This window comes from Daucus carota, chromosome 7 (assembly GCF_001625215.2).
Source record: "Daucus carota subsp. sativus chromosome 7, DH1 v3.0, whole genome shotgun sequence".
In the NCBI taxonomy this organism is placed as follows: Eukaryota; Viridiplantae; Streptophyta; class Magnoliopsida; order Apiales; family Apiaceae; genus Daucus; species Daucus carota.
Genome location: NC_030387.2, coordinates 7,896,905 through 7,920,451, shown reverse-complemented (window position 1 = coordinate 7,920,451; position 23,547 = coordinate 7,896,905). Strand labels below are relative to the sequence as shown.

General features: G+C 34.9%; 4 protein-coding genes across 6 annotated transcripts; 1 reads left to right on the top strand and 3 right to left on the bottom strand.

The window, feature by feature from the left end:
- Positions 1 to 62: 62 nt before the first annotated feature.
- LOC108193381 (cold-responsive protein kinase 1) lies at positions 63 to 3,028 on the bottom strand. Of its 3 annotated transcripts, XM_017360002.2 has the most exons (7): positions 2,663 to 3,026; positions 1,749 to 1,861; positions 1,453 to 1,663; positions 1,135 to 1,372; positions 636 to 786; positions 459 to 551; positions 63 to 336 (listed from the first exon to the last, which is right to left on the bottom strand). In XM_017360002.2, the coding sequence occupies exons 1-7, from the start codon at positions 2,724 to 2,726 to the stop codon at positions 304 to 306; spliced, it is 903 nt and encodes a 300-aa protein (XP_017215491.1). In that variant the 5' UTR covers positions 2,727 to 3,026; the 3' UTR covers positions 63 to 303. The 3 variants fall into 3 exon arrangements, with proteins under 3 accessions (XP_017215491.1, XP_017215489.1, XP_017215490.1); XM_017360000.2 differs by having other exon boundaries at positions 63 to 551; positions 2,663 to 3,025; XM_017360001.2 differs by lacking the exon at positions 1,749 to 1,861 and having other exon boundaries at positions 63 to 551; positions 1,453 to 1,668; positions 2,663 to 3,028.
- Positions 3,029 to 5,175: 2,147 nt separating this feature from the next.
- Positions 5,176 to 8,590, bottom strand: LOC108195431 (protein yippee-like). The gene is made up of 6 exons (XM_017362394.2): positions 8,412 to 8,590; positions 8,097 to 8,230; positions 6,211 to 6,254; positions 5,757 to 5,865; positions 5,579 to 5,634; positions 5,176 to 5,486 (listed from the first exon to the last, which is right to left on the bottom strand). Exons 2-6 carry the CDS (start codon positions 8,190 to 8,192, stop codon positions 5,405 to 5,407), a joined length of 387 nt encoding a protein of 128 aa, XP_017217883.1. The 5' UTR covers positions 8,193 to 8,230; positions 8,412 to 8,590; the 3' UTR covers positions 5,176 to 5,404.
- Positions 8,591 to 10,581: 1,991 nt separating this feature from the next.
- LOC108193600 (probable envelope ADP,ATP carrier protein, chloroplastic) lies at positions 10,582 to 15,365 on the bottom strand. The gene is made up of 10 exons (XM_017360320.2): positions 14,839 to 15,365; positions 14,681 to 14,737; positions 14,091 to 14,153; positions 13,896 to 13,952; positions 13,705 to 13,788; positions 13,419 to 13,487; positions 11,807 to 11,919; positions 11,528 to 11,697; positions 11,329 to 11,407; positions 10,582 to 10,840 (listed from the first exon to the last, which is right to left on the bottom strand). Exons 1-10 carry the CDS (start codon positions 15,238 to 15,240, stop codon positions 10,717 to 10,719), a joined length of 1,218 nt encoding a protein of 405 aa, XP_017215809.1. The 5' UTR covers positions 15,241 to 15,365; the 3' UTR covers positions 10,582 to 10,716.
- Positions 15,366 to 21,844: 6,479 nt separating this feature from the next.
- On the top strand, positions 21,845 to 23,063 carry LOC108193339 (probable pyridoxal 5'-phosphate synthase subunit PDX1). The gene has a single exon (XM_017359944.2). It carries the CDS (start codon positions 21,918 to 21,920, stop codon positions 22,842 to 22,844), a length of 927 nt encoding a protein of 308 aa, XP_017215433.1. The 5' UTR covers positions 21,845 to 21,917; the 3' UTR covers positions 22,845 to 23,063.
- The last annotated feature ends 484 nt before the right edge of the window (positions 23,064 to 23,547 follow it).

The following is a 23,547-nucleotide window of genomic DNA, read 5'->3' as shown; positions in this document are numbered from 1 at the left end:
GGTGCTCTATACCTTTACTTCGTTGAATGGTTTCTTGACAAACATACTGTATTCGGCTCAAGTGAACAAAACATTTGCACTCAGTCATATATGCTATGAAGATTTTAGTCTGCAGCTATGAGCTTAGACACATTTCATGTTGCCTTCAATATTGTAATTTTTTTATAACACAACTCATTCGCATGTAAGGGGTATATAACTTATCTTGGAAGTATATTTGTCATGCTCTGAAAGCTATTCAACTGGTTTGAACTTACGGAAAGATCCCTGTGCTGCTTGCCCTTGATTACCAGGGAAGATGACTTACCACCACCTGATCTTTGAGAGCTGTAATGCCTATATACACCAGGTTCGGTCAATAATTTTTCATTTAGGTTGACCTCTTTTGAAAGCATATCCAGTACTTGCTTCATGGTAGGTCTTTGCTTTGAAGCTGCTTGAGTACAAAAGAGTCCTACCTTAATGAACCGCAACATTTCATTTGCTGGATATTCAGTAAGTTCAGGGTCGACCAAATCTAGAAGCCTTTCTTGTTCTTTAAGCTGCCATGCCTGCAATTAGATAGTATTATTACATGAATCAGCACTTGAACTTCGAACTCATGAAGTTTTGTGTTTTCTTCAGTAATAGATTACCCATTCCACCAGAACCAACAGATCCTCTCCAAATGCAGCCATGCTACTACTTTTCCCACTAATAATCTCAAGTAAAAGCACACCAAAACTATATACATCTGCCTTCTTTGTAAGTTGACCTAACAATGCATATTCAGGAGCCAGGTATCCCCTGGAGAAGCAAAGAAAAAAATGAGTTATAAATTGGTGATTTACAGACCCGTAGCGGTCCTTGGCATATTATTCCCACAGATGACGGATCTGTTAAATAATACACTGGTTCCTGGCAATATCCATTGGCTAGGATTATAACAAAGTTTTAATACATACAACACTTTTTAACCGGGGACTCATCCAGCGCTTAAAAAGCACTATATATATTAAAACTTTGTTATAATCCTAGCTGCTGGATATTCATCAGGAACCGTTACCCTTTACAGAATGGGAAAGAAACAAGAACAAAGTACAAATTGAGAAAAATAAAAATAAAAGGAGAATAACACAAATGATTCTTGCTTACACAGTTCCAGCGACTCTAGTGCTAATATGAGTGACATTGTCGGGAAAAAGTTTTGCCAGCCCAAAATCTCCTATCTTAGGATGAAAATTTTCATCCAGAAGTATATTGCTGGCTTTAATATCTCGGTGAACAATATGTGGTTTAGCTTCTTCATGAAGATATGCTAGACCAGAAGCTGTACCGATACAGATAACAACCCTCTTAGGCCAATCCAGGTGAACTCCTTTACTTTTTGAACCTAAAAATAAACGCAGATTTGTTCTTTATTACTTCCATGATTTTCAATCATGATGTATGCACGGAGAATTCTAAACTTACGTAGTAAAACGCTGGCAAGGCTGTTGTTCTCCAGATATTCATACAACAAGATCCGCTTTCTATCCTCTACACAACAACCAATCAGTTGGACAAGGTTTGAATGTCTGGCGGTTGATATCATATTAATCTCTGTCAAGAATTCTTTGGTGCCTTGTTTTGATTCAGAAGAAAGTAACTTGATAGCAACACGAGTGCCATCTCTCAAAATGCCCTGCACTGAGCAGAGTGTAGCTGGTTAGTACCATACAATTCAAGATATTTGAACTCTTGAGCATGTTTAAGAACATTGATCATACCCTGTAGACAACTCCAAAACCACCCCCGCCTATTTTGTTTGATGGATGGAAGTGACTTGTTGCTGATCTTAACGAATTATGGGAGAAAAGCTTGACACTGTTGGTACCAATTTCTAACCATGACCAAAAAACATAAAGACGAGATCAACTTAGCTTCACAGAAAAGATGCAAAAGCAAGAATTCCTGATGATAACCATACAGTATGAGAGACAACTACAAACAAATTTTAGTCCCAACATCTTGAGGTTTTCGTAGAGTTGCCAACTCAACATGTTAAAATAGCTCTTTTGACCTAGCGGTATGGCCTTTCTAGTGAAGGCATTGACGGATCCAGGGGGGTATGGGGTTGCCTTGGCCTCCCCAAAACCTTCCCCAGGCCTTATATATAATCAATATATTTGATTGAAATTCATAATTTGTAGTATTTAGTCCACCCACAATTCATAACTTTTGTTTAAATATCGATAATATTCACTATTATTATAAAAGTTTCATAATTTAGTCATGTTTCATAAACTTCGTCCTTCAAAATTTTTTAGTAAATTTTCGACCCCTAAAAAAATTTCTGGTTCCGTCCCTGAGTGAAAGGGCACACAAACATATAGCATGATGTTTGCATTTAGGCCAGCTTCTAAGTTTTTTGGAGAGTTAAAACTGAAAAGTGACAAATCGAACATTCGGAATTCAGCATCCAAACAGAAAACAACTTTGGCTATCAACGGCGTGGAAAACTAGCTTGTCATCTAATCAAACCTGTTACTTTGTCAGCAATTACATTGTTTTATCTCAGTAGTATTTAATTGTTGAATAAAGAAAAGATTTAAACCATTCTAACATGCCTAAGAGTGGAAAGATTCCATATGAAAGAATGATAAAACATTAGATAAAATACAAGATTAGAACAGCTTGATACCTTCTTCTTGCTCTCTGCTCTTTGCTTTTTGCGAATAAAATGCACCAAAACAACTGAAACTCATGGTCTGATCCCTCTTTAAATTAGCAAACTCTAAGCACGGTTCGTTACCCCCAACACAAGAAACTAAAACATCGATATTATCATCCAAACTACACAAAAATTCGATGAAAAACTCATATCAGCCTACCCCAGATGAAGTGGGGGGAAAACATAGCTCAATCATAAACAGAGAAGTGGGTGTGTGTGTGTGAGAGAGAGGGAGAGAGAGAGAGAGAGAGAGATGAGAGAGATATAAATTTATTGTTGTGCTGGTGAAGGTGGCCCAACATGTATTGGCTGGATGACAAATAAAGAGAGGGAGCGACAATGAGTTGTACTCCCTCCGTCCCTTTTTACATGTCCCTTTTGAAAAAAAAATTTGTCCCAAATTACTTGTCCACTTCTCTTTTCAAAGCAACTTTTTGTATGTTTTTTCAAAATGTAACAACTTCTAATGTTTGATTAGCATATATATATACACAACTCTATCTAATTCATTACATTTATTAGGGATAGGTATGAAAACAAGATATCCACCTAACATTTTCTTAAGATGCGTTATTTTTTCAAAAGGGACAAGTAAAAAGGGACGGAGGGAGTAGTGTTTTCCCTCTTTCATGGGACTTCTCAACTCTTTCACAATACTTAACAAAAAGTCCTTTAGTCTTTCCTGCCCACAAAAGATTTCATTTTTTTATATATTTTATTATGGCACAGTGTAACAATGGTCTTAATCTGATACGAATTCTATTCATAAACAGATGTAAATAATTAAATATTTAAGCTGGTGTCTTGTCCATATAACCCCTTTTTCAAGTATAGCAGATAGCGACCCTCCCAGTTTGATTGGCTTCTGCTCTTGCTCATTAGGGAAAAATGAAAAATCTTTCTCAGCTACTTTATCTACTCGTATTTGCAACCATAATTGTTTGAATCAATAAGTTAGTTACAGGTTTGGTCCTTTTCTTAACAACACCACACCCACTCTCCAATCTTAATTCTTCAAATACAGACGAGAGTAATCATAAGTTTTTCCTGGGTTTTATATCAAAATGCTGATTCTCGCCAAAAACTATCAGATTGATTATTCCATCTCCACAGGACTTATTTTAACCACTAAAATCACTATGTTTAATCATTATGTCAAATCTTTAAAAATAATTAATAGAAAACTTAACACATTATGTGTTTATTAATATTTTTGTAAGATTTATATATATAGTGATTATAGCAGTTTAAATGAGTTCTAACGAAGGCCCTGCTTCCGGTTTTACTCAGGAATTGTCACTCTTACCTGATTACTGATCAGTTAACTTAATCATTTTGCATATGTATAATGTACTGCATTTTAGTATGTTAGACAAGCCTGTCTGCAGCTCAGAATCATACAAAATTTATTCACATGCAACTCAGTAACATATAACTGTGATTCAACAGACCAAAAGAGTCTTTCCAGCTTACATCAGTCAGATGGCCTCGCCCCTTTGTTCATGTTAAGGTTAATTCGAGTGGTGAAAATGATTCTAAATCTTTAGCAGGTTTTCGTGTTGGCTCTTGGAAGATGAATTTTAATTGCTCACTGTCAGAACCAATGACTTCCACTTCACTACCATCTAACAATGAAAATTGATGTTGAAGCCGAGGATTATCCACCACCATTAAGAGGTAATCCAAAGATCGCTCAATTGAGAGCACATGAAGATTAAAGACTCAAAGAAAGACAATGCGATCACTTGCCCTCATTCAGCATTTGCAGATCGAATTTTCACTAAAATTATGATAGTATTTGCAAACACCAAAACAGTATGGGAGAAGCTCCAAGGTGGATATGAGGGCAGTTGTAGAATCAAAGCTATTAGTAGTAGTGTAGTAGTAGTTAGATAAGATAAAAAGAAATGAACAAATTTAATATGTAAGTTTTTTTACTTGTATAATTTAACATTTTTATAATTAACTTTATACATTTTGTTTAGGATAGCTAAACTCACTTTATTGGATTAATTCATTTTATATGTGTGAATTATTAGGGTTGGACTTGTATACAATAAACTTTTCTTCAAAATATTAAAATATATCATACTGCATTTTACACAAACAAATTCATTTTTTTATATGAAATAAATCAGCCGCCATAACAGAATTATTTTTATACGATTTTTCAACTTGCACAGTGCTATAGCGCCCCGTTTTGTTTGGGCCAATCCCAAATGGACATGAAACAGAACAAGAATTTATCTTTACTTTTTAGTTTAATCTAATACATTTCTTTTTTCTTATCTTTACTTTTTAGTTTAATCTAATACATTTCTTTTTTCTTTTTGATAAAATGCAATACACTTCTTTAAAAAAAAGATGATTTAATGTAATACTCCCTGCTACTAAAAACAAGTAGTAAGATTTCAGTAATCACTTCTGCTCCTTCCGTTATCACTACATTTTTGGTATTCCAAATATACACCTGCATTCTTAGATGTAACAAAAAACTTGAAAGACTTGAAATAGGATTTTTAACCGGAAAATTCTACAATCCTGCAACATTGACTTTTAATTGCAGGTGTGAACAAGAACAAGATATTCGGGAGGATTGACAAATTCACATTTGTGTACAAGACAAGAAATTTAAAGAATTTACAGTTAGGTTTGGTTAATTCATTTACACTAATTTGTCAAACCTAAATGGAGAAGGCAGACCAAGTACCATCATTCATCACCATCGCTTCCAGCAAGTTGAGCATCGGGAACTACTGGATAGCCACTTCCGTCAGGACCCAAGACCTTAAACCTGAGTAACTCAATGTATAACTTCATTCAACATGTATACATTTGAAACAAATGGTCTGAGTCCAAAATCTATAGTTTATTGGTTTTGCATACCTTTCAAGTATATATTTCCCCTCCTTGTACTTTTGGCTCTTCTCATATGCAGACTCCTACAAAAAATTTACAAACAGAAATTATCCTGTAGTAAGTCGGAAGGAAGAACTTGTTCAATTAAATATGAAAATAAAAGGGTATCCAGTGTACATCCAAAAATCAGTTGATTAGGACTTACATATTTCCACCCCACAATTGAGCCACAAGTAACACAGAAAATGTCAACCACAATATGCATTCCAGTCATCATCATCCTTTGTTCTTTTTCTCCCACAGTGACATTCTCTCTGTGGAAAATTAAACATGTGGCATTCATTTTATTATTCACTATTATAAATGTGAAAATACAAGTTTCAAGCTAATTATATATATATAAGCTACGTAAGTGCATCAAGTAAGAGTGATATTTAAGGAGCAGTTGTAGATGGCTGAACCCAACAACACAACATATGTGCAAGCGAATGAAACAAATGAGTTACCCGGTATAGCAAATGCATTTTGTCTTATTAAAACTACCAGGCATTAGTTTACAAAAACAATATGCATATACCATAATATCTAGTTTTAGAATGATCTTACACCTTACAGTAGTAAGTGGTACTAACTTACAACAACAGTGACAGATAACTTACACTTTATCAAAGAGATAAGCTTTCCCATGCCTGCAATGGAAAGACTGCCAAAATGGCAAAAGAAAGGTTAGAAATAGGTATCTCAGGTACAATTAAATGCATGCAATATATATAACCTAGAAAGCCTAATAACAGAGCCACACAACGAAAGTAACTTCAAAAATCACATTTTATTTAATCACATTAAGTAAATCATAAGATATTCATATGATGCCTACAGCCTATCTAAAATTTATATAAAACATGTACTTCTAACATTGAGTTTCAGTTATTTATACTGAAATATTTTCTGGTAACCAACTTTTTCACTGGTACTTTTAACAAACTAACAGTGACTTTTGCATAACATTGTTTGGAATTTTCTCCAGCATTCTCCTATTGTATAAATCCACTTCTTCCACTTTCAAACATGTACAATGCCTCTCCAACACTCATTAATTAATGTGAATTTTTTAATGCCAGATATGCATAGTTGTTATTTTAATTACAACTACAAGAACAGTGATGAGTTAAGGGGGAAGAAAAAGACTATAACAAGATTAATTGACAAAATGGGAAAACATACTTTAAAGCTAGCTTGCAGGAAGTTGAGAGTATAACTACTAGTATATTGTTCTTTACAGTGATGAGTATACATAATAAGGTGCAAAATTCATTGCCTGAATGCAAGACTCCTTCCATCACCTCCCCTGACCAAGGGCTTAGGTTGGAGTCCTTGATCCCGCTCCGCATGTACTTAAAAATTCAAATATTGATAAATATTACATGTGTAATTGTGAATATATAAAAAGGTAGTAAGATTCATATATAATGTCACATATCCAATTTATTAGTGATTTTATATAGAAGGTTCCTATCAGAACTGGAAATTACAATAACGACTTTGCAATCCCTGGATAATCTAACTTTTGATACGTTTTTGTACTGCTATAGTAAGTCAAGAGGACACTTGCCTTGCTTAGACCCTTTTATTTTATGTGTAGCTTTCCTCACCATTGGACTGAAAAAAGTTAAGAACATAATAAGCAAGAACTATTTACATGATTTTACTTTAGTTGGGAACTACATTCTTTCACTTTATTTTGTGCATTGCGTGTCCGGCGGCACATCAGGATGAGGGAGCTTAAATACTACTGTTTATACACTAGTAAATATGAAAACTGTTTAACTTAATCGGCATACTACTAAATTTTAATCAAGAATAGTAAGTTATAAATTTGGGTGATCAACAATCGTTTTTATCCTAACTTCAATGTCAATTACTTGGACTTCTTTTTTACCCTATAATTTCTTATCTAGAGAACAGTTTGATCACTATAATAGATTACATACAGTGCTCAGTAACTTAAAAGTCTTAAAACCTATATTACGTTAAATGAAACATTAAAACCTAATACAAATAAGACACAGGGGGTATGGAAGCCTTGGCCAAATCCCAATTTCTGGAACTATCAAATAGCTAAGCAAATAATTTAATTTGATCAAGCATAAGAAGCGAGAACTACAATAATCTGATTAATATGAAATTCCTAATTGGCATTACCATCAAGGAGCAGATAATGAATTTTCAATAGAAATGTCTCGATATCCATAGGTGTACTTATGATACATGACATGACAAAGCAATAAGTAATCAATAGCATCATCAAGAAACAACTGTAACAGCATTACTCAATCACCCATCTATATCACGACCAATCATATTATGAACATAAAAATGCAAACTCAAAGTACGAAACACAGTAAACTCTTCATAAAATCAAAAATGCCTCCTACATTTGGCAGCAAACAAAGATTATCTCAGACAGCAACATTATCAATGAGATACACACAAATCCACACATACATTCTTACGTAAGTACACGCGAAGAGAAACTAATAGAGACCTTGGAGATGATATCATCACAAACAGCCAAATGGGTCTTGCAATGCTTGCAAGAATAGACATTCCCTTCAAGGGTAACCATAAAAATTCTGCCCATTTTCCCCCCAACAATTTTGTGTTTCGAAAGGCGATCACCTTTGCCAAGAAAAACATACCCCATTTGGGTGTTAGCAAAACTAATTGAGCATGCATTGAACAGAAACAAAATGAATTGAACTTGAGAATCATACACACAAATATAATAATGATACAATGCAAGAAAATGAAAGATAATAAAGAAATGTGAAGGAAAGAACATGGGGGATTGAGATGATACCAGGCTGATTGAATTAAGCGAAAAACAAAACCCCTTTGTTATTATTTAAGCAGCAGCAGCAGGAGCAGGAAGAAAGAAAGAGGAGTTTATAGAAATACGAGAAGACGAAGAAGAAGAAAGTGGAAAAAGCAAACAGAAAATAAAGAAGCGTCATGTCTCTTCTACCTTAACCGACTTTATTTTATAGCTATTCGTAAAAATTATATGGATCATCGATCATTAGTAAAATGACTGCATTGGTACCCTTCGGTTGTCGGTGATTAATCATCGATTAATGACCGATTAATTCCCATTTCATTATTTGTTGGATTAGTTAAATTTCTGATTAATCATCGATCAATCTGATTAATTCCGAACAATTCAATTAATCTTTATTCTATAACTTCACTGATTAAGTCCGTTTTCCCTTCTTTTTTTAACACTATTTGATACTCGATAAAAGGCAACTGCTCCTTCTTCCCAAAAATTGAAACCGAACTAAAAATCATAAAAATAGTACCCCCGGTCTCTAAATACTTTTTCTGTCTGCACTTTTCACGTTTGCCAACACACACTTTTAATTGTTAATATCTTTCATTTGGTAGTAGCATTAAATATAAAAACTTCACTGTATTAAAGTACTCGTGAATACGAATCTAACAAGATCACTCATGACTATATTTAGTTTTATAGATTAGATGTAAATTAGTAATTTGTCTCATGTTATGAACAATACCGACATCCCAAATAGGAAAAGAATAAAGAAACGGAGGGAGTATAAAATCATATTAAATGAAATCGTGTCAAATAAAAAGTGAATCAAATAAAAATCATCATGAAGTTTTCTTAACGTTTTCAATTAAAAGAATCTCGCGTGATATTTTTGATGAAATATTTTCCTTTCGAATCGTCTTTTAATAATATGATATACTTTTGCTCTCAAAAAAAAAAAAAAAATATGATATGATATACTTTCATTACGATACTTCAATTTATCATTTTTTTTTCCAATGGTCTACTTTGGGATGAGATGACATGCAGCGGGGTCTAGAAAAGGTGAGAAATGGGCTACACCACCACCACCAGAGGTGCTCTTAAGGTCAAAGTCAGGGCTACAGATTTGCAAATACTAGTAATCTTTGGCGATGCGGATAAAACCATAAAAGAAACAGAGAAATTTGATTTTCCTCCCAGACAGGGCCGGCCCTAGAGATTCGAGTGCCCTAGACGAAAATTGAAAATGGTGCCCCTATTTTTCAAGATCGTAAAGGAAAATTTTACATACATTCAAATCAATATACAATGACATAATCAAAAACACTGTTTTAAAATTAACACGGTAAATTCAAATACAAATAAATATATAAATGCATAAATTTATTAGTATATACTAGATATGTAAAGATTTTTTGGTGCCCCTGGGACAGTGGTGCCCTAGGCGGCCGCCTTGGTCGCCTTACCCAAGGGCCGGCCCTGCTCCCAGAAGAAATAACTACATTTTCAGAGGTCATGCAGATAGCAATTAGACATTTTAAGAACCGAGCTTCGCATCATCTCTGCATAATAATCAACCTTGCAGTGATGATATATACGAGCCTAATATTCAATTTTTTTTTAATTGTTTTGTCTGAAACCAAGCGGCTCAAAACACGAACTACAAAACAGTGTGATGTAATGTAAGAGTTCAAAGATAGGAGACGCATACTGCACTAAAACAGTAAAATTTCTTTTTTGATAATTAGAGCATCTCCAAGGGCAAAATGTATAATGGTTGGCTATATTGATTGGCTATATGGATTATGTAAATTTTTTGCTAAGGGGACATGTTTATGCATCAACGGGATTATCTATAATTTTGCTTGTGTAAAATTATACCTAAAGGCTTACTTGGTTCGACAAATATAGCCAACCAAATATGGTTGGCTATAATTTTTTGCTAAGGGGTGGAGGGTTGGAGTGGTACAATTTTTACACAATCTCTATAAGTGCCATCTAGATGCCACCTAGATGCCACATATACAATTTTTGCTAAGGGTTTTTGGGGTTGGAGATGCTCTTAAACTTCACTGGTATAAGTAGATTCTCTAAGGTAAACACTTGTAAGAAGAATTGCTATGTGAAACCAAGTCCAAAGCCCAGACAGGATCCCCACAGGCTGAAAAGCAAAATATAGAAATGGAAACATAAAACCTGAAAAGAAAAGCCTCGCTCATTGAAGTTGAAAGCTTTAATGATAACCCATTTAAGGACTAAGCAATATATAATACAAAATTCAGAGTTGAGATGGGAAACGAAGATGACTAATAGAAGCTTAAAACATATATATCTAAATGGGGGAGTCGTTGGATCTTAGATTGTGTTTCTTTCTGTTTCCTTCCACTATTCTTTGAAATTCTTTTTCACTGGCCGCAATCAAACGCTTGACAGTGTCAAATGTAGTCAATCTTATGCTGCAATGAATAGATTAAAAGTTACTAAATTAAGCTATATTAGTTCACATTTTCAACCAATGCACATATGCGCAAAAAGACCATGAGTTATACAAAACAAAAACGAACACCAGCTATGTGATGTAGATGTGTAATGTAACATATCTCATGTCAACTTTTGATATGCCCAGAAACTACATTCAAGTGATATGTCCAACTTAGAGATAAATGAACTATAATATCACAGTCACTGAAGCCTTCAGTAATTAGATACATCTACAGGTTTCTTGCTTATATATGTGTCCGGTAATTTAATTTTAAGATTCAACGTAAAGGAAATTATTGCAATCAGACAAATTAAATTCACATCCAAAATTTAATAGGTTACCCATAACAAATGAGATATAGAATAAAACATCTTGTACCGGATCCTAAGTTGAAGACTAGGATGTGAGTACTAATATAATCACAAAAAGACAACGGATTAAAGAGAAGGCAAAGAGCATGACCTGCTGTTTGGTAAAGTTTTTAATGCATTCGGAACAAACCCCCTGTACAATCCGACCAAGCCATCACGTTCCACAATACCTAGTCCAAGAGATCCAAGAAAAATGAACATTATGACTTCATATATATTAGTTATTAGTTGTTAATATAGTGATACAAACATATATCATCTACTGACCCTTAGATGGCTAATTGAGTTACCTGGAAAGGCATCAAAGATTGTCTCATAAGGTGTACCCTTCATTTGCATCTGTCTTCTCACCGTGTCCAAAGGATAGCATGTGAGTGTAGCTATAGTAGCTGATATCAGAGCTGTTACAAGTGATGCCTCTGTTCTCTTTTGAAGCTTCTCAGGCAAAGATTTTTTAACCCTAAATTTTTTTAAAATTATAATAAACAATCGATGTTGAAGTTCAACAAGAGAAAGAAAAGCCAATTAGGTTTGACCTATAAGTGTAAAGGGAATCATAGATTACTTACAAGTCAAAAACACAAAAGTTCACAGCAATATACGGAGCTATGCTAATAAGAGAAGGACCAAGACCCTTGTAGAAGGAAGCAAATCCTTCTTCTCTTAGCATGTTTACAGCAACCTGATACCAATTAAAAAATCTTATAGTTTGGCAGCACAAATCCTTTCATTCAAATAAGAGAAAACTCCATTTTGTGTACTTACACTTTAACTTTAAGGGTAACTGCACTTGTAATATTAAAGTTCATAAACTTATACATGCAATACTGTTTTATTATTTTTTTAATAATTTATGTACTTCCGTCAAATACAATTAACGGTGTAGGGGCAATTTTGTCCGGTCACTATATTAACATCTATTTTATCATTAAAATGGGAAGACCCAACATAGTTATCTCACCTCTTCTTTCCCAAAATTAGGATTCACAAATTCATGTCCCTCGTTTCGTCAATTGGATAGGATAGGAGCAATCTACTTAAAAAAAAAAAAAAGGAGCCCTGAAATTTTAAAGTGTACGCCATTGCATCTGTATCGTCCTTTACCATCTATTCATTCATACTACTCCCTCTGTTTTCAAATATTTGACGTTTGACTTTTGTGCACACATCTTTAGGTGCATTGACCACATAGCTAAAATTAATATTTTTAAAATTTTCTTTTTGTGAATTAAAGTATAAGATTAATATTGTTATTCAGGAAAAAAAAATTTAAAAAATAATAATTTTAAGTATGCAGTCAAAACTCTTAGAATTGTGTGCCAAAAAGTCAAACGTCAATTATTTGAAAACAGAGGGAGTAACTAACAAGCACTTGTTCCAGATTAAATCCCAAAACTCGTCTTCTAGTCACTTAATTGAGTCAACTCGGCCGGCTATGAGGATTTTCAGTGTTCAGAGCTAGGAAGACGTTGCAAGTTATGTGCAAACGTGTTTATGTGTTTCATAGTATGTATGCTTGGTTGTGTTAGCATGTTTGTTGGACGAAAACCAGTGAAGGGGTATGAACTCTGTAGAATTAAAAAAATGTGTGTGTGGTCATTCAGAATCAGAGGAGGTGCCGTTGAACAACTCGCATTTGTGTGTTTATGCTGTTGTGAGTGACTTTGTATAAGATTGCATTTGTGATAGTATTCAAAACTACTGCCATGAGTTCTGACAAACTGGTGTTTGCGTGTGTGTAGAGATATTGTTGTGTGTATATTTTTAAGATCTCGTGCCTATAATAGTGAGATTGTTTTTGTAGTAGGGAAGAGGGAAAGGCAGAGATGAACGCAAAGTATTCATTTGATGAATGTTGTGTATATATTATTGTGTGTATCTGTCTAAGATTGATTCTATTTCACAACAGCAGTGAGAGTCTGAAAGCAACCTGGCAGCAGTGAGAGGGTGTATCATAAATTAGAGTGAAAAGTGTACAAGACAAATTTGCCCCTCTCATTTTTAACTGTTCATTCACGACGTTAGTTAAATTTAACAGAAGTACACAAACTGCAAAATTTTACCTAGACTAATATTGCAAGTATAGGTTTTTGAAATGTAATATTGAAAGTGAATGGAACCTAATAATACAGGTACACAAAGTGCACTTTTCTCTTCAAATAGTTATGTAACTACACTGACCTCTGTCATTGTTCGATAACCTGGCTCAACTGCTAACCGTAACCTGAGCACATCTAGCGGGTAGGTAACCTTCAAAGAAAGAGTGAAACAAAAAGTTCAAATACTGACACAAAAAAAAAAAAGATTAAAAGAAAGTCAGAGGTTCAAGCGGCTTTATAAGACTTTTCTGCACATATACTGACATACATTCATCCACAAGAAATACTTGATGACAGTTGAATTAAAGATCCTTAGTTTAGATAAATTAATTCATACTTTTAGCGTGCTCGTCTGCTATATAACTTACAAAAGTCGAAGTCATGCCAGCACAAGCACCAGCTGCCAGTCTTCCAATGACAGAGAGCTCTCCATCTTTTCCTTTGAAAATTTTCTGGAATTTATAGTAAGATTGTAAACATCATCAACGGTAAATTATTAAGCCTAGATGCAATTTCATACAATTGATAAAGAAGTTCTCCATGAGGAGTTCGGCAGTACCTTGTATGTTTCATAAGCAAACAATTGGACAGCACTGTAAGGAATGATGCGTATCACCTAAAAAAAAAAATTTAAAAATCAGACCAAGCAAAAAGTAATGTTCACTGACCACAAGTTTTGCACGTACAACAATTAAATTACACAAATAAAAAATGTGCTGCATCTGATCACAAATTAAATAATGATGCTTTTGACCTGAGGAAGATTGCCTTTCCAGTATCCTTTCAATCCTTCTTCCTTCCCTATCAATGTAACAGCCTGCAATTTATATTATAGGAGATAAATTACTAAACATGACAGAATTATACCAAGGGATGTAATCTAATATATAGCACAGAGTCAGGAAAACCATATAAAGAGTGTGAAAGGCACAAACTTTTGTCATAATTACTGCAAAAAATATATACAAAAACAACGAGTTCATGATTATACTCCTACAATTTTAACTGTGAAGAGAGGATAACAAGGCACTTCACAAAACAAAGAGAAGTAAAAGGTTTACTCCTAATCAAAGTGGTAAAACAAAGTAACTCCCAGTAAGATCTCATAAGGAGAACAAACTTATTTTCTGTTATATTACAATGAGTCTCCTCAAAATCATGATCCTTGCCATCTTTGAACTTTAGATAACAATAGAATAATACAAAACCCATTTTTCCTAAGCAGCTAGTCAAATTTCTTATCAAAATTGAATGTAATGCAGAGTGAACTTAATATAACTATGCACTAGTCGGCACCAAATAACTGTGCAATAATTACGAGTGATTGGAATTAAGAAAAGGTACCTCGACGAATCCAATTGCCTTCTTAGCACTCTCTTGCCCAGCTCGCAGTCCATGGGTCTAGAGAAAATAATGAATACACACAATCACAAATGAATAATTTAGGAATTGAAAACATAAGTAAAAAAGAGAGCAATAAGAACAAGAAAAACAAAATGTACCTGCATAAGAAGCTTGACACGATCGAGAGGCGCCGTAAAGGACTTAGCAACAGCACCGGCAACAGCACCGGCAGCGAAGAGCGAGACAGATTTAGGTATCAATGCCACAATTGCAAGTGGATACTTGAGCAACTGAGCAGTAGTTGGTGCGAAATCAATGTCATCTCCCCCTTGTTTATCCCCCGCCGCCATTGATACACAACCGAAATTGCTACTACCTGCATTAACACTCACACTCAGAGTCACACCTTTGATTTTGTTGTTGTTCCTCCTCCATTGAAGCTGAATTTGATGCTCCAATTTTGAAGTGAGGAGATTGGTGGGTGAGGGGTTGAGATCGGGGATTTCGCGCCAAATGAGTACGGCTCGGTCGTCGTCTTTACTCACACTCGCAGCCTTCATCGGAACGGACGGGAGAAATCACGAGTGTTTCGGGGTTTGGTAATTGGCATTCGACCATATAATATACTTCCTCCCCTCCGTCCCGAACTACTTCAAAAGAGTTAGGTGACTTTCGAGAGGTAGCTAACTTTGGACAAATCGCTTACATGATTTATTGTTTTAATTTTTTTACAAATAGAAATTATGTAAGAAATTCTTATTTTAAAAATTAAAAGTTTATAAATTATGAAAATAGGTAATCAATATACTATGAATTATGTGTTGAAAGTCGATTAGTTCATTTAATTTGAAACGGAGAGAATATGAGTCATTTATTTGGTGTTAAACCACGTACCTTGCTCCGAAACTATTGCAGTGATAAGCGGGGTTTACTGGTACAATAAAGCACGTTTTCTATTTTGATAATAATTATTTCATATTTCATACTATTTGTATTTTATTACAATATTTGATATATAGGTGAAGGATATCTCCGATTGTTGATAGCAATGATGATACGAAGGTGAAGGATAATTTGAATGTATGCAAGAATAAGTATAACAATATTTATCACTATCATGAAGTACTAAATGATATCATAACATCAGCGAGCATCGAAGTTATTCATTATCATGGTTGGTTAGTCAATATCAAATTTGATATGGGAGATTGTAAGTACAAGCATGTCTCCACTGATTTACTTTAAAAACTTGCACTTAATGAACTCTTCGTGATCAAGAACAAGATCATCTCAACTAGAAAGCTAGAAAATGAAACCTTCATAGACATGGTGGTTGAATGAATCAAAGACATAGGCCTGAAAGTGCATAATATACCTCATGTCATTAAGTACTTCAAAGATGAAATAATTCACTGAAGGATCAAAGTTTGTCAACTTGCAAAATCAAGACAATAAAGTACATGGAAGGTCAGCTAAGCATGAAGTGTGCTCATACCATATAGGGAATAAATGATGTTGACTTCTTTTATGCTTAAAGATTAAATTTTGAGGTATTGTGAAACTAGAGCCTACTGAATATCAACAAAGAACCACTATATATCCACGACCCCAACCCCACCCCCACCCCCACCCAAAAAAAAAAAAAAATCCTACTCAACCTATAAAAGATAAAGTTTCTGTTGTCACTTTCATTAATCCTGCCAAGGTTACATTCTGGAAATCTAAGGCAAATGAAGCATGCACTCTATCACTTGAGGATATCGAAACTCTATCATCTAAAGACATCCACAAGACGATAATAAGAGTTAAGATTTCATGTTTCAGGAAAGGAAAATTAGTTCTCAAGATCCTAATGGATATGTACAAGCTGAAGAAATCTAAGGAAACTATGCACGACACTTTAAGAATATGTGATCATCCATCCCGAATAATCATTACAATTGAAGGCATGCACCTTAAACTACCATTTAGAAGGGTAAAGGAGATGAAACATCTAACATCACTAGAGAAGCTCAGAGACAAATTCCAGAATCCACCTACGCTAAATGCTTTAAAACAAGTTGCCTTTATACCATCACGTCCAGAATAGAATACTTGGAGGAAAAGTGTGAAGAAATTCTTGAAGATAGAGCAACAAAGAAGAGAGCTGATGAAGCATCTATAAATGCAAAAGGTAAAAAGTCAATGAAGACCGGCTCAGACTAAAGGAGCACTCAAATGTAAATTGTGTTGACTTTTAATGAAATCAGTTAATTGTAATATGATCTAGAATGTACTTATCATTGTTTCCGGTCTTTAAGTAGTATGCTTTTTCTTGTGTTAGTTGAGTTATCTTCTTAAAAAATTTGCTTGTCGAACTCTAACAATCAAATAGGGGGATTGCAGCATAATGTAACCTAATATGTATTAGTGATAACTCAACACGATAACTAAAACAAGAAACGATTAAAAAGTATGACACGAGAATCTACAGAATGAATATCAGGTGATACATGATCAGATAGTCAAGAAATCTGAAACACTCATGAGTCACTGGAAGAAGTTCATTAAAATATTCATGCCTCGGTGATTAATAAAGTTCAAGAGTTTCAGTTATCAAAGTAGTCTACGGATACAGTATTCGTGCTAGTGGACTTCAGTGTCATCTCAATGATTATTAGTAATCAATATTCGAAGCATGTTTGACCAGGAATGACATGATCAAGTGATTTATCAAAGACAGTACAAACTTCAGAATCAGGGTTAGTCGTTTATGAACCAGACTAATGCACTAAACATCAACATGTACGAAGTTGTTCGTCGTACTTAACAAAAGAAGAAATTGATCAAACTAGAGGATATATGTCAAGTCAAAAAGTAACAGCTACCATAATAGAAGATATGAGAAAATGGTGATTAAAATAAAGTTGTGTATATATATGTGTGTTTTTGTGTGTGTGTATATTCACACACACACACACACACACACACATATATATATATATATATGGAACGAAGTGCATTACTTAGTAAAATTCACTAAGTACATGCACCTGGCGCCATACAGGAGTGCACATATAGATGTATATAATGGCGCCAGGTGGTTAACAGTGTGATTTCTGGCTAAGTCATGCACATGGAGCCATACACTCCAATCTTTTGTATAATGCGTCAGGTGATGCTCACTTTGAATGCTGCTAAGTAAAAAGTTGGCACTCCATATAGTGTGTATATTGTAAGAGGTGTCAGGTGACCATTCTCCCATAGACTACTTAGGACCTGGCGCTCTCTATACTATACTCTATGTATAGGCGCCAGGTGTTACAGGAATGAAGAAAATGCTAAGTAAGGGGAGACATGGAAACGCCCTCATGTGTTTAGATGTAACAAGTGCCAATAAGTGAAGCTAAGAAAAGAATTATTGAAGTAAATGGGCACATACAGCCAATACCATGTAAAAGGAGCCAGGTGACATTCATACAACCATATACATGTGATTAGATTTGAAGACATTGGTCCTCACTAACCATGATTAAACATAGAAGCCTATGAATAGAGAAGCCAACTTCATTTTTGAAGTTAAGCAACTACACACATTGTATTAAGCACACATTATACACAAATATTCTCCGAGAGCTTAAAAAAATTATTGATAGATTAGACAAGAGTATTTTGTAAAGTGTGAGACGTAGTCTTGTAGCTTACTTATGAGTCAGATTTATATCACCCTTCGAGGTTAATATATTGAACGATAATTACTCTGAACTTGATGGATTATTTATTTTGATTAAAGACGAACTAGAACAAACATTTCACAAATTGATTTTAATTGGACGAAACAGATAAATTGGTATACACGTATTCAACCCCACCTTATACATCTATTTGGACCTAACAATGCCAATAGGTAAGTTCAGCAGCCACTTCAACATCTTCTTTTAGAAACTTGATCTTTTTTTGACTTGGAATTTGAAACTTGATCTTTTAGAAACTTGATCTTCTTTGTTTCAGACTACTGTTGTTTTCTCTCTTTTAGGCTCTTAGCAGGCATGAGAAAGTTGTGGGGACATAAGCTATGACATAGGCCATGTTAGAAGGGGATGCATATGCAAGGCTCCCATGATAGCTCTCAATGCTAGGTTTGTTTTAATTTGGAATGAATTTCAGGAGTCTATCAGCTTTTTGAGACCTTGTTGCTGAACAGCAGAGTTGGCTTCTAGCTGATTAATGAAGAACTCCATTGTCGAGTGAGTGTTCTTGAGAGCTTAGATGTCAGTAACAAGTGGTAGGATATGAGCATTTGAAAGATTAGAAGTGGATGTGGTTGGAGCAAAAGAGTTAGGAGATGAAAGAGGTGTAGGTGCAGCAACTTGATCTCAACTGCAAGGTTATCAAGTTAAATCTTCGCAACATTGTTGTGTGTGATTTGTTTAAGTTGAGAAATCTCCAATTTTAGGGCCTCAATATTGATCTTTGCCACCTTATCGGTAACTTCACTCATTGTATGCTTTATATTAAACATAACAACCCTCTCTTATCATGAAGTTCTACCCATAAAATGAAAGGCTTTCATTTGAGCCTTGGAAACGTCATTCTTAAATTGTAAGTAACCATTTAATTTCTTTATTTTGATTTATTTATTCTTGAATTCTTTAAAACTTTTTCATTTTTCAAGCTGATGCCCACTTCCATGCCTCCCTTCACCACTACAAGGGCGAATCTAAAAAAGCACCAAGACAAATACACAAAGGAGGAGCTTTTCAAGAAGACTCAAGCGAAGCTGGTCGAGATTCGAGATTCTAAGAGGTTTCCGGAGATGACAAGGCTTCATCTTATACTAGGATTTTACTTTGTCCGTGCATGGCTTTGTTTATTTATTTAGACTTTTCTTTCGACTTGTAACTTAACTTTATTTATGTTAAGCATAAGTTATTTGCTTTTCACATTCATGTTTCAAGTTGAGTCGTATACCATAGATAATCAAACACTTAAAAATAAGCATTAAAAACACTATAGATAAAAGAATCTTTCGAAATTTTATTGAAATTGTAGTAAAAGATATATCATTGATAAAAACAACTAAATTCAAAATGACTTTAACAATTTGACAGTGGTCTGTTGGACCTTATTTGACGATCATCTGCTTACTAAAACTATCAAACATAATAAATTTTCAAGTTGGTGGCATGCCATATGAACCTCAACTCCCCCTCCAAGATCTGAAACTTATATAACTCGCGACCCGTAAAATTCTTTACTTGATAAAATCCTTTCTAATTAGGAGCCATATTGCCTTGGAACCAGCTCCCAAATTTTAAACTTCTAATCACAAACGTACGTAACAAACAGATCTTAGACTGGTCTTTTCATAACTTTTGTGGACTTTATCAAAAATGATAAATTGAACTTTTAAAATATCATAGATTTATATTGGATTATGCACCCCTCCATCTATACTAGTTTGAACTTATCATTATCATGAGATGACCAATTATATTAGTATTAAAATTATTATTATTATTATTATAAATGTTTTATTATTATAATTGTTGTTGTTGTTGTTATTATTATTATTATTATTATTATTATTATGAATCATAAAACTGTTCATAATGTGTAACCTACATATGTGCTACTTCTGCCTTCATCTTCAGGTTTTAGGCTGGAAGACCGTTGAGTTAACTGATAAAAAACTAAACATGTGAGTGTCTAATGTCACCGGCCTAAAAAATTATAGCACAATAAAGAAAAATATATATAAGAAAATAGTTTGAATAGTTTCTAAAAAAAGAAAGAAAAATAGATATCAGATATGTTGAAAACATATTAAATACATCGTAACTACAAGTGGATGATTCTTTCGCTATCTTTATATCAACAAAATTAGCAAGATTATAGACAAGAAATTGACACTAAATAGAGAAAATATATCTGGGACTCTTGTCTATTGGTGTGATGTTTCAAGAAAAGATAAAGAGCAAATGATATTGAAAATCAAGGGCCAACATAAATACTTTCTTAGTAGCCTGTATAAGAAAAAAGCAGCCGCCTCCATCTTCCTCTAACCCTAACCGTCTCCATCTCCTTCTCCACCTTTTCTACCTATCTATATCCCAATCTCTTATCATCCCATCTCAATTCTCTAGCCGCCCCTTCTCCATCCACACAACATTTTCTTTTCTTTTCAATTTTCTATCAATAATCCTCTTTGTTTCTTCTTAAATAAAATCGAGTTTTGTTCCAAAAAATTCGGGAAACCCATTTGGGTTTTTTCATTGTCTTCTGTCTGAGTTATATTTGTGTGTTTGAGTGTCTCACTTTGTGCGACGTGTCTCGCTTTATGCGATGTGTTTGTGTTGAAAATGAATTTTACGGTGTATGAGAGATTCGGAGAACTCGCATCAACAACAGTTTCGGAAGGTCTATAGCTGGTATCCGGCAGGTAAATAGCTGGGGTGCGTTTCTAACGGTATTGAAAATCACATGTGCACACCTCTCACAAAATATATCTGTTCATAACATGAGGACTCTAAACTCAGTTTTTGCAACTGAGTCCTCTGAACATTGCACTATCCATGAAATTACTGTGAGGGTCAATTGTGAAAATACTGTTTTCGAGGGAGATGCAGGTTGGATTGCTCAAGAAACCATCATCTTCATTTTTAAATTTCAGAATATTTGTATTCAGTTAGTTAAGCAATCTGGAAATAAAACGGTTAATTATTTAACTCATTTATTTGGTTTTCCAAGCTGGTTGCATGATCAGTTGGGGGTTTGTCGAGTCTCTTTCGTATTAATGAAATATGTATTAAATTTTGGGGAAAAAAAAGTAACCTGTAGAAAAATGATTTATAAATTCACCATTTTCTTATAGGAGTATGTAACTTATTATGAAACAATGACAGCCTAATTGTTTTGCTAATCCTATCTCAGAAATAAAAATTTATCTTAAATTTTTTATAAAATTCTATTTTTTGTTGAAACAAGTCCTTACCTATTTTTTCCTTAAAAAAAAGTCCTTACCTATTTTTAAAGTCATTGTCGAAGGCTTTCATAACGAAATATGATGCACACATATCAACGACGTATCTTAATTTTGAAGCGTCCGATTAAAACACAAGACATGAATCCAACGGTGCATGTAGAGTGTGTATGAACCCCGTATATAAATGTTACACTTATCTCCTCGCCTTCGCCACCCTTTTCTCTCCGCGAACAAGATAAACAGACAATCAATAATTCTTTCTAGGGTTTCGAAATGGCCGGCACGGGAGTAGTCGCCGTTTACGGGAACGGTGCCATCACCGAGACAAAGCAATCCCCTTTCTCCGTCAAGGTCGGTCTGGCTCAGATGCTCCGCGGCGGCGTCATCATGGACGTCGTCAACGCGGAGCAAGCGCGTGTGGCGGAAGAAGCCGGCGCGTGCGCCGTCATGGCTCTGGAGCGCGTCCCCGCCGACATCCGCGCCCAAGGCGGCGTCGCCAGGATGTCGGATCCGCAGCTGATTAAGGAGATAAAGCAGGCCGTGACGATTCCGGTGATGGCGAAAGCGAGGATTGGGCATTTCGTGGAGGCGCAGATATTAGAGGCGATTGGGGTTGATTATGTGGATGAGAGTGAGGTTCTGACCTTAGCTGATGATGAAAATCATATAAATAAGCATAATTTTAGGATCCCTTTTGTCTGCGGGTGTCGAAATTTGGGGGAAGCCTTGAGGAGGATTCGAGAAGGTGCTGCGATGATTCGAACCAAGGGTGAAGCTGGCACTGGTAATATAATTGAGGCTGTTAGGCATGTGAGGTCTGTTATGGGTGATATCAGGGTTTTACGGAACATGGATGATGATGAGGTTTTCACTTTTGCCAAAAAAATTGCGGCGCCTTATGATTTGGTTATGCAGACTAAGCAATTGGGGAGGTTGCCTGTTGTTCAGTTTGCGGCGGGTGGCGTGGCGACTCCTGCTGATGCTGCGCTCATGATGCAAATGGGCTGTGATGGCGTTTTTGTTGGCTCGGGTGTGTTTAAGAGTGGGGATCCTGTTAGGAGAGCCAAGGCCATTGTGCAGGCGGTTACTCATTATAGTGATCCCGAGATGTTGGCGGAGATTAGCTGTGGATTGGGAGAGGCTATGGTGGGATTGAATTTGGATAAGAATGTCGAGAGGTATGCCAATCGGTCTGAATGAAATGCTTACCGTTTTGTCTCGACTGTGTCTTTGATTAATAGTTTTTTCTTTTATGGTTATTGTAGAAGAACAAGTTGATGGTCTAGAACCTTTACTAGTTTTATGTTATGTTTGATGACGTTCGAACATATATACTTTGGTTTTATCTATTAAGTTTGGTTCGTTTGTCGTACTCTTGAAGCTTTCAAATTATATGGAAGTATTACTTTTTATGTTTTAGTTGATAAATTGATATGCGAAGAAAATCTGTGACTTGCTTTTTTTTAATTGTATTCTCAATTTCACTGCCTCTTTAATTCTTGCCTTCTTTGGCAGGATGGTATGACATATGTTTAGTTGTATAGTATATAGAAAGTTACAAACACCTGCTTAATTTAGAACTATAAAGCATGTTCCTGTTTTGTTCTCCGTTTGTTTGGTTTTTAATTTTTGAGAAATAGATATCTTTGTTGTGACGGATTTATCATTAAAGAGACTTACCACTCCTTCACCTTAATCTTATTCGAACATCTCGGCCTATTTCCTTATTCACTGTAAATTTTCTGGTCAGAGTAAGTATTATAAACCCTCGGAAACAAACTGAAAATATGATTGCAAAATAGTCTAGGCCTCTAGGGAATGTAGTCCCTTTGAATAAACATTGGCTATATGCTGCTCAATATCCCAAGTATTCTAGTAGTGCAACACAATTGACTTGTTGGGA

Excerpts from the sequence above, each read along its gene's own strand:
- LOC108195431 (XM_017362394.2), bottom strand. The coding sequence starts at position 8,192 with ATGGGCAGAATTTTTATGGTTACCCTTGAAGGGAATGTCTATTCTTGC. Across the intron at positions 6,255-8,096 it reads GTGATGATATCATCTCCAAG|TCTTTCCATTGCAGGCATGG; the intron begins GTCTCTATTAGT and ends CCATTTTGGCAG. Across the intron at positions 5,487-5,578 it reads GGGAAATATATACTTGAAAG|GTTTAAGGTCTTGGGTCCTG; the intron begins GTATGCAAAACC and ends TGAGTTACTCAG.
- LOC108193381 (XM_017360000.2), bottom strand. The coding sequence starts at position 2,726 with ATGAGTTTCAGTTGTTTTGGTGCATTTTATTCGCAAAAAGCAAAGAGC. Across the intron at positions 1,862-2,662 it reads GAGCAGAGAGCAAGAAGAAG|AAATTGGTACCAACAGTGTC; the intron begins GTATCAAGCTGT and ends GGTCATGGTTAG. Across the intron at positions 552-635 it reads TGTTGGTTCTGGTGGAATGG|GCATGGCAGCTTAAAGAACA; the intron begins GTAATCTATTAC and ends ATCTAATTGCAG.
- LOC108193339 (XM_017359944.2), top strand. The coding sequence starts at position 21,918 with ATGGCCGGCACGGGAGTAGTCGCCGTTTACGGGAACGGTGCCATCACC.
- LOC108193600 (XM_017360320.2), bottom strand. The coding sequence starts at position 15,240 with ATGAAGGCTGCGAGTGTGAGTAAAGACGACGACCGAGCCGTACTCATT. Across the intron at positions 13,953-14,090 it reads GGAAAGGCAATCTTCCTCAG|GTGATACGCATCATTCCTTA; the intron begins GTCAAAAGCATC and ends TTTTTTTTTTAG. Across the intron at positions 11,698-11,806 it reads AACTTTTGTGTTTTTGACTT|GGTTAAAAAATCTTTGCCTG; the intron begins GTAAGTAATCTA and ends AAAAAAATTTAG.